The sequence below is a fragment of the Aptenodytes patagonicus genome, chromosome 3, assembly GCF_965638725.1.
Source record: "Aptenodytes patagonicus chromosome 3, bAptPat1.pri.cur, whole genome shotgun sequence".
NCBI lineage: Eukaryota > Metazoa > Chordata > Aves > Sphenisciformes > Spheniscidae > Aptenodytes > Aptenodytes patagonicus.
This window is the reverse complement of record NC_134951.1, coordinates 28,439,668-28,453,586: the sequence shown is the minus strand read 5'-3', so window position 1 is coordinate 28,453,586 and position 13,919 is coordinate 28,439,668. Positions and strand designations below refer to the sequence as shown.

General features: G+C 47.1%; 1 protein-coding gene across 9 annotated transcripts in view; it reads right to left on the bottom strand.

Moving 5' to 3' along the window:
- MLIP (muscular LMNA interacting protein) overlaps positions 1-13,919 on the bottom strand; it is a 126,969-nt gene that overhangs the window by 112,862 nt on the left and 188 nt on the right. Inside the window, exon 1 of one of the 9 annotated variants that reach the window (XM_076332950.1) lies at positions 9,878-10,080. The exons of the other annotated variants lie outside the window; for them this stretch is intronic. Within the exon in view, the coding sequence (XP_076189065.1) occupies positions 9,878-9,940 (63 nt within the window). The 5' untranslated portion in view covers positions 9,941-10,080. Of the gene's footprint in view, positions 1-9,877; positions 10,081-13,919 lie in introns of those variants that run through there. 9 annotated transcript variants of the gene reach the window in all.

The window sequence follows — 13,919 nt, the reverse complement described above, 5'->3', positions numbered from 1 at the left end:
CATGACAGAGCACTGGCTGTGGGGTCCTACTCCTGGCAAAGAAGGGACAGCATGAGCCCAGAGGCTGTGCTGCCATATCTGCCTCTGATGCCAGCCCTCACCAACACAAGAGCAAGGGTGACCTGCTAGAAGAGGTCCCCATGGGGGGGGTGATTGTACGCAGCACCTCCTGCCATGCCCACTCCCACCAGCCTCCACCCAGCTCTCCTCCTCTTTTCTTCTGCTCTTCAAACAACCCTTCCCATCCCATACTCGCTTCTCGCCTGGTTTCCATGTAGTTAACAACTAAACCTGCAAGCAGGGCCAGTCATCACCATATTAGTCACCATCCTCCATTCTGTTTGGGCTCCCTTAGGTGGCAAACTTCAGGAAATGGGCTGTCTTCTCCGAGGAGACTTTACTTCCCACACTTCCCACAGAGAGGACCTGATCTTGATAGGACTCTTTCTGTTGCTACCAGTGTACAAAGATTAACCGTTGTTTCAATTGGGTGGGCTTGATCCAAACTGCCTCACTCTGTATGAGCTGTATCCACATACTGTTTGTGAAAAGCAAATGCTAATTCTCTGAATGAAGTCCTGCAGCCCTTTCTTACAGAGCATCCTCTCATCCAAAAACTAACCTTAATGACATTTCAAGAATTGCATGGCATTCTTTCTTATCCACATATTAATTAAGTTTAATTTATTTTCTCTGTAAGACTTCTTTTCTTTATTGATACTTAATATAACAAGAAAGTAAAAAAAAACCCTTATAATGCAAACTAAAGTATGAAGATCGAACGTTCCCTGTTAAACATACCAATGTAAACATAATTTTAAATGCAATACTTCATTTAACTGTATTTTCATGAGGAGAGAAGAGATCAAATAGGAAATAGACAAGTGTGAAATATAATTAAAATAATTTCATATAACAGAGGCAACATGCATTAACGGAGAAGGACTTCAGAATGTAAACAGACTATTGTAAGCTCAGCCGTTGTTTCAATAGGGAAACTCTAGAATTACTCTGTCCTTCTGAGCTACGTTAAAATCAAAACTATGAAAAGGAAAATTGAGTCCATCTGCTTAGTCCAATCTATTTTATAGTGACTCATTCTATTTTCCCATTGCAAAATGGGCCCCCCATTATCTTCCATTTCCACAGCCAGCTCCACACAAAGACCCTCTTCAGGATTCTGGCCACCGAGGAGTCTTCCTCAAGGAAGCAAGGACAATAATTCTTTAACAATAAATTTCACAAATATTAAGTGAAATAGCCTGAACTGGTAGAGAATTTTATATTATTCATAGAATCATAGAATCATTAAGGTTGAAAAAGACCTCTAAGATTGAGTCCAACCGTCAACCCAACACCACCATGCCCACTAAACCATGTCCCTAAGCGCCTCATCTACTCGTCTTTTAAATACTTCCAGGGATGGGGACTCAACCACTTCCCTGGGCAGCTTGTTCCAATGTTTAACCACTCTTTCAGTAAAGACATTTTTCCTCACGTCCAATCTAAACCTCCCCTGGCGCAACTTGAGGCCTTTTCCTCTTGTCCTATCACTAGTTACTTGGGAGAAGAGACCGACACCCACCTCGCTACAACCTCCTTTCAGGTAGTTGTAGGGAGCGATGAGGTCTCCCCTCAGCCTCCTTTTCTCCAGGCTCAACAACCCCAGTTCCCTCAGCCGCTCCTCATAAGACTTGCTCTCCAGACCCTTCACCAGCCTCATTGCCCTTCTCTGGACACGCTCCAGCACCTCAACGTCCTTCTTGTAGTGAGGGGCCCAAAACTGAACACAGTATTCGAGGTGCGGCCTCACCAGGGCCGAGTACAGGGGCACGATCACTTCCCTACTCCTGCTGGCCACACTACTTCTGATACAGGCCAGGATGCCATTGGTCTTCTTGGCCGCCTGGGCACACTGCCGGCTCATGTTCAGCCGGCTGTCGACCAACACCCCCAGGTCCTTTTCTGACAGGCAGCTTTCCAACCACTCTTCCCCAAGCCTGTAGCGCTGCATGGGGTTGTTGTGGCCGAAGTGCAGGACCCGGCACTTGGCCTTGTGGAAGCCCATACAGTTGGCCTTGGCCCATCGATCCAGCCTGTCCAGGTCCCTCTGCAGAGCCTTCCTACCCTCGAGCAGATCAACACTCCCGCCCAACTTGGTGTCGTCTGCAAACTTACTGAGGGTGCACTCGATCCCCTCATCCAGATCATCGATAAAGATATTGAACAAGACCGGCCTCAAAACTGAGCCCTGGGGAACACCGCTCGTGACCGGCCGCCAACTGGATTTCACTCCATTCACCACAACTCTCTGGGCCCGGCCGTCCAGCCAGTTTTTGACCCAGCACAGAGTACACCTGTCTAAGCCATGAGCCGCCAGCTTCTCTAGGAGAATGCTGTGGGAGACAGCGTCAAAGGCCTTACTGAAGTCCAGGTAGACCACAGCCACAGCCTTTCCCTCATCCACTAGGTGGGTCACCTGGTCATAGAAGGAGATCAGGTTGGTCAAGCAGGACCTGCCTCTCCTGAACCCGTGCTGGCTGGGCCTGATCCCCTGGTTGTCCCGCACATGCCTTGTGAGCGCCCTCAAGATGAACTGCTCCATAATCTTCCCCGGCACCGAGGTCAGGCTGACAGGCCTGTAGTTCCCCGGATCCTCCTTCCGGACCTTCTTGTAGATGGGCATCACATTGGCAAGCCTCCAGTCATCTGGGACCTCCCTCATTAACCAGGACTGCTGATAAATGATGGAGAGTGGCTTGGCAAGCTCCTCCGCCAGCTCCCTCAGCACTCTCAGGTGGATCCCATCCGGCCCCATAGACTTGTGAGTGTCCAGGTGGTGTAGCAGGTCATTGACTGCTTCCTCTTGGATTACGGGGGGTTCAACCTGCTCGCCATCCCTGTCTTCCAGCTCGGGGGACCAAGTACCCTGAGGATAACTGGTCTGCCTGTTAAAGACTGAGGCAAAGAAGGCATTGAGTGCCTCAGCCTTTTCCTCATCCTCAGTGACAATGTTCCCCCCTGCATCCAATAAAGGATGGATATTCTCCCTGGCTCTCTTTTTGTCATTAATATATTTGTAAAAGCTTTTTTTGTTGTCTTTAACGACAGCGGCGGCCAGATTGCGTTCTAGCTGGGCTTTTGCCTTTCTCATTTCTTCTCTGCATGACCTAACGAGATCCCTGTACTCTTCTTGAGTCGCCTGCCCCTTCTTCCACAAGCAGTAAACTCTCCTTTTTTTCCTGAGTCCCAGCAAAAGCTCCCCGTTGAGGCAGGCCGGTCGTCTTCCCCGCCCGTTCTTCTTACAGTGTATGGGGACAGCCTGCTCCCGTGCCTTTAAGACTTCTTTCTTGAAGATCGTCCAGCCTTCCTGGACCCCTTTGCCCTTCAGGACTGTCTCCCAAGGGACTCTCTCAACCAGCGTCCTGAACAGGCCAAAGTCCGCCCTCCGGAAGTCCATGGTTGTGGTTTTGCTGGCCCCCCTCCTCACTTCACCAAGAATCAAGAATTCTATCATCTCGTGGTTGCTAAGCCCAAAATGGCCTCCGACCACCACATCTCCCACCAGTCCTTCTCTGTTAGTAAACAGCAGGTTGAGCGAGGCACCTCCCCTGGTAGGCTCACTTACCAGCTGTGTCAGGAAGTTGTCTTCCACACACGCCAGGAACCTCCTAGACTGTTTCCTCTCTGCCATGTTGTATTTCCAGCAGACGTCCGGGAAGTTGAAGTCCCCCACAAGAACAAGGGCTTCCTGAGAGAAGTGAGGCACCTGACCTCAGCGGTGCTGTTCTGTGATCTTACACCACTGTCCTGGCTAGACGCATACAAGCATGCAGACCCTGAGCCATGCATGGACATGAGATACCTGATGCATGAGGAACATATGGACCTGCCCCTCTCACAGACTCCAATTCCAAGTTGCTTCCCTTGAGCAGCAAGCATGTCCCTCCCATCTTGACCTTTCCAGGCTCGCTTCCTCCTGAGAGTGAGACTTCTGCCAGCCGCTTATAGAACGCTTCATCCGCCTGTTCATCCTGGTTGGGTGGTCTATAACAGACTCCCAGCAGGATATCTGCCTCGTTGGCCTTCCCCCTCATCCTGACCCATAAACACTCAACCGTATCATCATCACAATCATTAAGCTCTAGACAATCGAAACACTCCCTAACATACAGGGCCACCTCACCGCCTCTCCTTCCTCGCCTGTCCCTTCTGAAGAGTCTATAGCCACCCATTGCAGCACTCCAAATGTGAGAGTCATCCCACCATGTTTCTGTGATGGCGACTAAGTCATATCTCTCCCGCTGCACAATGGCTTCCAGCTCCTCCTGTTTGCCGCCCATGCTGCATGCATTGGTGTAGATGCACTTGAGCTGGGCTACCAATTTCACCCCCAGCATCGGCATGCCACCCCTAGGCTCATCTCTAGTGAGCCTGGTTTTATCCCCTTCCCCCTTCGAACCTAGTTTAAAGCCCTCTCAATGAGCCCTGCCAATTCATGAGCAATGATCCTTTTCCCCCTGTGAGACAGCTGAACTCCATCTGTCGCCAGCAGGCCCGGTGCCGTGTAAACCTCCCCATGATCAAAAAAGCCAAAATTCCTCCGATGGCACCAGCCCCTGAGCCACATGTTGATCAGGTGTGTTCTCCTGTTCCTTTCAGTATTCTTCCCTGTCACTGTAGGGATTGAGGAGGACACTACCTGTGCTCCCGATCCTTCAACCAGTCGCCTCAGTACCCTGAAGTCCCTTTTGATCACTGCAGGACTTCTCTCTGGAACCTCATCACTGCCAGCCTGTATAACCCACAGTGGGTAGTAGTCGGAAGGCCGTACCAGACCAGGGAGCTTCCTAGTAATGTCTCTGACCCGGGCCCCAGGGAGGCAGCAGACTTCCCTGTGGGACGGGTCCGGTCGGCATATCGGGCCCTCTGTTCCCCTCAGAAGGGAATCGCCTATGGCAATTACCCTCCTTTTTTTCTTAGCAGAGGCAGTCATAATGCGTGGGGCTGACTGCCTCACCCTAGGCAACTCCCTGGATGGACCTTCATCTACATCCTCGTTTGCCTGGCCCTCAAGTTCCAGGGCCCCATATCTGTTGTGTAAAGGCAACCGGGAAGGTGAGGGAGGCCGAGCGGGGGTTCGCCTGGCACCCCGAGCAGGGACCTGTTTCCATTCCCCCCCCGTCACTTAGGTCCCTCTTTCTACCTGGGGGCAAGAAGGCAGGGGATCCTCTGCTTCTCGTGGAGCCTCCATCTGCTGCCTTTGCCTCAGGGACGGTAGGGTGCGGCTCCACCAATCTATCTCCCTCTCACACTCCCGGATACTCCTTAACCTTTCCACTTCCTCCTTCAGCTCTGCCAACAGGCTGAGCAGATCATCCACCTGGTCACACTGCACACAGGTGGTGTCTCTGCCGCCCTCTGGTACAAGTGACAGGCTCAGGCACTCCCTGCAGCTGGAGACCTGGACAGCTATATACTTGCGTGAGGGCTCCGTCTGGGTCGCCACATTCCTTCTGGCGACGGCTTTCGGCTGAGTGGAAACCATAGCTGGTCCTCTTCTGGGAAGGCGACGACTACTAGTTGAGTTGGCCTCTAGAGCCAACTCTATGCCAATGTCATAGAACATACAATGTCATAGAACTATGACATTGTAGAAATAACTGAGATGTGGTGGGATAGCTCACACAGCTGTAGTGCTGTAATGGATGGACACAGGCTTTTCAGAAAGACAGGGAAGATAAGGAGGAGAGGATCTCTGTGTGAAGCAGCAGCTCAAATGTGGGGAGCTCTTGTACAGGTTGGACAAGAGGGCTGGGTGACCACTTGTGGGTCAGGATCAGAGGAGAGGTCAGTGAGGGTGACATCACAGTGGGACTGTGCTACAGACAGCACGACTGGGATGAAGAAGTGGGCAACACTCCTCACAACCTCTTCTTTAAACAACTCAAGGAAGTATCTGGATCGCAGACCCTGTTTTCTACAGGAGACTTTAGCTTCCCTGACACCTGCTGGAGAACAAAACGACAGGACGCAAGCAATCCAGAGGATTTCTGGAGGGTGTCGAGGATAGCTTCTTGATACAGGCACCGGACAGGCCAACCACTGTCATGCACAGCTGGATCTGTTATTCAGAAATGAGGAAGAAGTGGCTAAGGATGTGATACTCAGTGGCAGGCTTGGCTGTAGCAACTGTGAAATAGTGAAGCTGAAGATCTTGTGGAGGACTGAGGAAGGCAAGTACCAGAGCACAGACCCTGGGCTTTAGGAGAGCTGACTTCAGCTTATCCAGGAGCTGGTAAGTGGGATCCCATGAGAGGCAGCTTGGAAACACAAGGAGCTTGGAAAAGCCATCATGTCTGTGAAAACAACCTCTTAACACATGCAAGACTCTCCATGCTGATATTCAGGAAGACAAGCAGACTTATCAGGACACCAGCATGGCTAAACAGGGAGTTGGTAACAGAGCTGCAGTACAAAAAGGCAGCACAGGAGGTGAAAACAGGTACGAATAAGGCTGGGGTGACTCAGTGATGTCTCTGCCTCAACCTTCACCAACAAGGTCTCCCAGATGTCTGTGCTTAGCAGCAGGGGTCAGGGGGGAGAGCAACCAGCAGTGCATAAGGATCAAGGCAGGGATGGCTTGAGTTAACTCAACCCATACGTGGCTGTGCAAAGAAGGTGGTTGGGAACAGCACTTAGATTTAACAAAGGGTAATCATACCTGACCAACTTGATTGCCTTCTATGATAAAGTGACTGGATTTTGTGAACAAGGGGAGAGCAGTGGATTTACCCTGACTTGCCTCCAACACTGTCTCCCACAATATTCTCATATCCATGCTAGGACGTGACAGCGTGGGTGGTGGACAAGTAGATGGCTAAAAAGCTGGTTGGACAACCGGGCTCAGATGTTCGTGGTTAATGCTTTGTACTCTTCTTGGAGGACAGTAACAAGTGGAGTGCTGCAGGGCTCTGTCCTGAGACCTGTCCTGTTTAACATCTTCATCAATGACCCAGAGGAGGTGATGCAGGGCACTCACCAGGTTTGCAGATAAAAAACTGGGGCGAAGAGTCCTGCCTGAGGGCAGGGCTGCCATTCAGAGGGGTCATGGCAGGCTGAAGGAATATGCCAACAGAAGCATTATGGACCTGGGAAGGGAAGGCCCTTGTCAGCTATCGAGGCTGGGGCCTGACTGCCTGGGGAACAGCTCTGCTGAGGAGACACTAGGGGTCCTGGTGTGCAGCAAGTTGAGCCTGAGCCAGCAGTGGGCCCTGGCAGCCGGGATGGCCAACAGCATCCTGGGCTGTGCTAACAGAAGTACAACCAGTAGAGTAAGGGAAGAAATTATCCTCCTCTACTCAGCACTCACTAGATTACATCTAGAATAGGGCATCCAGTTTTAGGTCCTCCAATAGAAGACTTTGAAAGATTGAAGCAAGTTCAGTGGAGACCACCAAGATGGTCAGGGCTGGAGCACTTGCTCTGTGAGGAGAGGCTGAGGGAGCTGGGCTTGTTCAGCCTGGAGAAGAGATGGCTCCAGGGGGACCTAACAGCAGCCCCAGTCCCTGTGGGAGGTTATCAAGAAGTTGGAGCCAGGGTTTTTTACAGCAATGCATGGCAGGAGGAAAGAGAAATGCATGAAAATTGAAACAAGAGAGATTTTGACTTGGTAAGAGGAGAAACCCTTTTCCCCATGAGGACAGCCCAGCAGCGGAGGAGGTTGCCCAGAGGTTGTGCAGTCTCCATCCTTGGAGGTTTTCAAGACCCAACTGGATAAAGCCCTGAGAAGCCTGGTCTGACCCCACAGTCTTTTTAAGCAGGAGGTTGGGCTAGAGACCTCCTGATCTTCCTTTGCACCCAAGTTATCCTATGCTCCTATGAAATATACATAAAAAAATATAGTATCATCCAGTTATACATATATAAAGTATCATCCAGTTTATAGGATATAATATTGAAAATGGATGCCTCATGGCACCTATAATATGAAATAATTTATGTATTTGCTATACTGAAGTTAAATATGTGAACAGACATCAACAGTAACATGTAAAAATAGTATCTGTACCACAGATTGACACTGCTCCCATGCAGTGTTTTAATATTGACCTGACCTGCATGTAACAAAGAGAAAAGGGCAGAATCAACAAAAGCCCAGGAGGTACAAAACCAGAGAAAAAATGTGGGGGCGAAGTGAAATCCATCTAGCAATCAGAAAGAAAGGCATTAGGACTAAACAGGCAAAGAGAGAGAGAGGTGGGACAGAGAGGAGGTTAGGGCTCAGCTGGAAGGGGACAGGGAAAGGGGCGGGAGGACTGGCACGGGGCCAGGGCATTCCTCTGCTGTCAGCAGAGCGACGTGAAACCCGCTGAGCCAGGGCCTCCTCCATCCCCCTCGCTGAGCACCCGCAGGGATGTGACCTGCCGCTGCTAGCAGCTCGATGTGTTAGGAGGATTCAGCTTTGAAACTACTGAACAGCAGGTGACCTGGCATGGGCGTTAACGTGGCTCCCATCAGTGGGGTCCCTGTTTGCTCCAGTTTGCCATTCTTGAAATTAGTAAATGATGCACATAGAGAAAGTCACCAGAAGATCATTAGGGTTCCAAACGAAGTGCTCTGCATTTTGGAAAAGCCTCACTTAAGGTTGCCTGCTCAATTCTTTGTGCATCAGGATGCAGCCCGCAATTAGATAATCATACTGTCTGATTACATTGTTATATATTTTCTCCACACATGAGCTAGAACAAAATTTCAAAGGTTTCCTTTGAAAGGTTTCCTGAAGCTTTTGTGGATTTTACAATTGTTTTTAATTTTGAAGAGTTTTCCTTATATGTTATACATCAACCACAAATTCAAAATAAGGTCACTGTCTAAAGAATTAATTCATTGATGAGAAAATGAACAAGTAAGACATTAGGTAATATTCATATTATAACTTCATGCTGAAGCTTTAGCAATGCTTTTTCGGATACTACTCTTTAGATAAATACTACTTTTTGTAAAAAAAGAAAAGGTACTTTAAGGCCAGGTGATTACTTTGTTTCAGCACTTCCCGTATTTCCTACCCAATGCACCTTGCCTCGGTGAAGTTGTATTTAAAACTATTAACTAACACACAAGCTTGCCAAGTCTCACTTAATTGAGACTAGTTGAGGCAAACGTTGTGATAAACAAGAGTAAACTCTGGCCCACCATGAAACCAAACGAATGCAACACCACCACTATTTAAGATAAGTGCTAAAAAATTCAGCACTGATTTGTTTCTTAACAAAAGTGATGGCCATATTTCTTCACAGCTTTGCAAAGCCAAGAATAAACTGCCCTTTTTGTGATATCAAGAAAATAACCTTGTTAATGCAAGGCAAGTTATAAATTCTATTTCAAGCCTACGCTAATTAGGAATAAGCTGTGTTTTGACTGTTTTCACTTTCTTTTAATAATTTGGTTTGGTCACACCTCTTTTCAGGAAGCTCCAGACACACTCCAGACACAGGCAAACAATTTCTTCTGCCGTTTACTGATCTAAAGTTATGGAAAATAATGTGCAAAGACATGAAATAGACCCTCAAGAAAAATCCAAGAAAACCACAGACTATTAGTTATCAGTCTGGGTTATGATAACAAACCGATGTCGAACTAGATTTCAGTCTTTGCACTTCACATGCACACAAAATGCATTCACAAATTTCCGTAATTTCCACAGAAATGTACCGTCATAATTAATTTAACATACATGAATGAAGTTTTAATCTTCAAGGTCAGCGGTTAAAGGAAGCTGGGAAATACTCCTATAAAGTACAAGAAATCATTTGCCTTTCCTTTTTATCATTAAACTAAAAAAAAAATAAAATCAACATTTCTCAACATATCTTACCGTTTGCTTTTCCTCTAAAGCTTCTCTTCCTGAGACTTTTCTTTCATGTTTTCCTAACTCCATTTCCCAGGGGAAAAAAAAGAACACCCTAATATCCTGAGCAGAAGTGATTTAACCTGACTACATGTTAGTTATCCCTGTACTTTTGGAGTAGAGAGAGAGAAGTATCAGGCAGCGCTGTGGTGATTTCTGGTCAGCGCGTGTTTCCATTTATAGCCGTCGAAAATCCACAAATAGAAGCGTGGAGAGAAGGCAGGCAGCTGCCTCTGATAACAATAAACGTTGGTTTGGCATCACAGCAAATTGTTCAGGAGGGATTTTGGTTACCAGCCCCATTCGCTCCCCCCTCGCCCCCTCTACCCCAACGGCTCATACTGAAAAAGTCCATGAAAATGAATAGCTATGTCTCAGTAGCACTAACTTGTGTTCACGGAGATTATTAAGCAAGTAAAACAACAAATATGATTAGCTGGCACCACATGTTGTCATGTAGAGACAGAGAGTATACAGAACAATATTTTTAAATGGTGCTTTAGCATGACTCATGATCTTTCCCTGTTGAGTGTTTGGGACTGAGCTACCCTCATGTGTGCTCATACAGAGTGTACTCTCCTTTTCTAGTATCAGAACATGACATCTTCTTGGATTTTTGAAATGCAGAAAGAATTGCAAAACTTTCAGCAGGCACTATGAGCACCCCAAAATACAAGAAATGACCAATGAGCATCTAAAATGGAGCTAATACCCATAGAGACGGTGGTTGTGGAGTCTGTTAGTTGACTGTAGAAGAATAACCTGGCTCTGGTTCACAACGATAAAGTCAGGCGGCCAATATTAGAAACTGCAGCACGGGGGAAACCTCTCGGCGGCTCTGCTGCGGGTGCCAAGGTTTGTAACACACCCTCTGGTTGCCACATCAACTGGGCTCATGTTGTCTCGGGGGCAATTCACATGCAAAGCTGGTTCTGCATGTACCAACAAGGGAAGGGGAAGTGCAACAACACAGAATCACACAGAAAATGGTTGCTGCGAAAATATGCTCTCTGGTCAATCTGTGGTTCATTAAGAAAAGCATAGCCCTTTGTAAAGCTGGCAGTTTAAGCATCTCACTACATCCCTAGTAAAGAAAACACACATCCTTTCCGTCTCTTCCTCTCAACACATTGGTAAAAGACGACTCTTCTAAAATAAATAGATGATAGATAGATAGATAGATAGATAGATAGATAGATAGATAGATAGATAGATAGATAAATAACTATAAAAACCACTTCCATCTATCATTTTTCAATTATCTTTGTGGAAATGACAACCAAAACTAGGCACACTCCTTTCTACTCTGCTTGTTTCTTGATAAATGCTATACTCACGTAATCTTTAGAGCCTCAGGTAGGAAGAAAAGGCAGTGAAACAAGTCATCACACAGCAGTCTATACAGTTTACATATGAAAAGTTGACAAAAAAACCAACTTAGAGTGGTTCCTGTTCTAAAATATCCTTCAGAACAAAGAAAAAGTTACTCCAGTGACAATTATATTTCTTTAGTCTCTCTTTTACCTTCGTTTTCAGAAGTGTAAGGCAGCCAGCAGACAAGTGAGTGTGGCAAGGCCAACACAAAGAATGAGTTAAATCTACAAGGGCTGCCGTAGTAGAGGGAATAAATATGAGCTTGATGTCAAAAGAATAAAAATACACCTCACTGCATCTCCTGGAAATGCTGGGATAAAAGGAACAAAAGTAAGTAAGCGACATAATACCCAGAGGAAAGCTACAGTTCTTTCCTGCTCTTCAGCAGGAAGGCAAACCATATTAAAAAGTTCGTATCTCCAAAATCTTTTCTGTGAGGCTGAAACTTATCCCTGTGGCGAAGGACTTGCATAATGCCTTTGTGCCACTTAACGTCCTCAAAGGAGGTCTTCAGTGGGATGCAAACAGCAGCTTATATTACACTGCTGCTTACATTACTGACCATTCCTGAGGCGCAGGTGAAAAAACTGAAGTGCCTCCACTCCTGCTAACCTGTCCATTTGCAACAGTTTTAAACCACGGGCAAGGACCAGAGCATCTCAGGTGGGCATGTTCAGCTGCGTGTGCTCAGTGCGCTCCCCAGCCCTGTCCCACCAGTGGCTGGGATAGCCCAGCGGTCAGCAGGCTCCCAAACGGCAGCTCCCAGGGGAGTCGCTCCTTCCTCACGCTGGGGAATGGATACCTGTCGTGGTTTAACCCCAGCTGGCAACTAGGCACCACCCCAGCTGCTTGCTCACTCCCCCCCGGTGGGATGGGAGAGCGAATTGGAAGAGTAAAAGTGAGAAAACTCATGGGTTGAGATAAAGACAGTTTAATAGGTAAAGTAAAAGCTGCGCACGCAAGCAAAGCAACACAAGGAATTCATTCACTACTTCCCATGGGCAGGCAGGTGTTCAGCCATCTCCAGGAAAGCAGGGCTCCATCACGCGTGACAGTTACTTGGGAAGAAAAAACACCATAACTCAAAACGTCCCCCCCTTCCTTCTTCTTCCCCCAGTTTATAAGCTGAGAGTAAAGTCATATGGTACGGAATAAGGGGTGGAGAATATGCTGGTTTCGTCTGGGATAGAGTTAATTTTCTTCATAGTAGCTAGTATGGGGCTATGTTTTGGATTTGTGCTTGAAACAGTGTTGATGATAACACAGGGATGTTTTGGTTATTGCTGAGCAGTGCTTACAGAGAGTCAAGGCCTTTTCTGCTCCTCACACCACCCCACCAGCGAGTAGACTGGGGGGGCACAAGAAGTTGGGAAGGGGACACGGCTGGGACAGCTGACCCCAACTGACCAAAGGGATATTCCATACCACAGCGTAGAAAGGCTGACATCGCCTCGTTATCTACCACACCTTGCTCAGCATGACATTTCTACACTAAACCTGATGAACGACCATGATCCTAACCATATGAGAATTTGGTTTTATATAATTATGGGAGTACATTTCTCACTCCTACATAGAAATAATGGTTATTTTACTCCAAGGACTTTCTAAAACACTGTCAGTAACCATATATTTCCTGTTTTACTTTGCAGGGGAAAACATAGTAAACAGGTGCTAAGTAAAAAGCATGTTCTAGACATTGCCTAAATTACTGTGCTATTTTCAATTACTTCTTTGTATTACAGTCACTAGTCTCTTGACACCTGTTTTTCTTCTCAGAGCAGAACCTAACAAGAGACCAAGAGATGAAGTTGATGGGGGGGGGAGGGGTATTTCTTTTTTTTGTAAGAAGCAAGCGCTGAATATCCAGAATACTAGTATTGTGTAAATAAACCACTTAAGCAGATGTATTTTCTGTGCTCACTTGATCTGCTGTTCTTGGAGAAGGAAACAAGTGACTATCATAAAGTTTGTGTGTCACTCTCAGCTGTGTTTTCACTCATGTGGCTACTGCAATTCTTTTACTTTGCACATTTTCATTTTCAGCCTGACACAGCTGTAGCCCAGGGCTGCCAGCCAATAACTGTATCACACGTGACAGATCTGCACCGCTTCTTTCTTAAGCTGGTAGCTTTTATTTGCTCAGCATCAAACACACCATAAGCATTCAACAGTCAGAAGTATTAATTCTGACCCTAATGTGCTCAATCACAATATACTCAGCTGAAAGCCACCTATGTAAGTCACATATACCAGTTAAAAAAACTGACTAATACAGAAATCACGTACACAGTGATTTTTAGAGGTCTGACTTGGAGAGACAGTTTCTGTCACACACTTAAAACAAGTCAAAAAGTTAAAAGAAAAAAAACAAACACAAAACTCAGTAGGCTCCCTCACTACTTGTGGCCACAAGTTAAGCTCTCCAGATTATTTCTGGTGCCCACCCTTCTGTCAGCCCCAGCACGCCATGCCAGCAAGTATCCCTACGTTACTCCAGCATGTCCACCCAAGGTCACACACACATGCCTGGAAACGTCAGGACCTCTGCAGCATTTCTAGCTGGTATGTCATGGCATGTTCCTTGCAGAAACGAAAAGCACGCCGGAGCCACCGGGGCTGTATACGGAGCAGG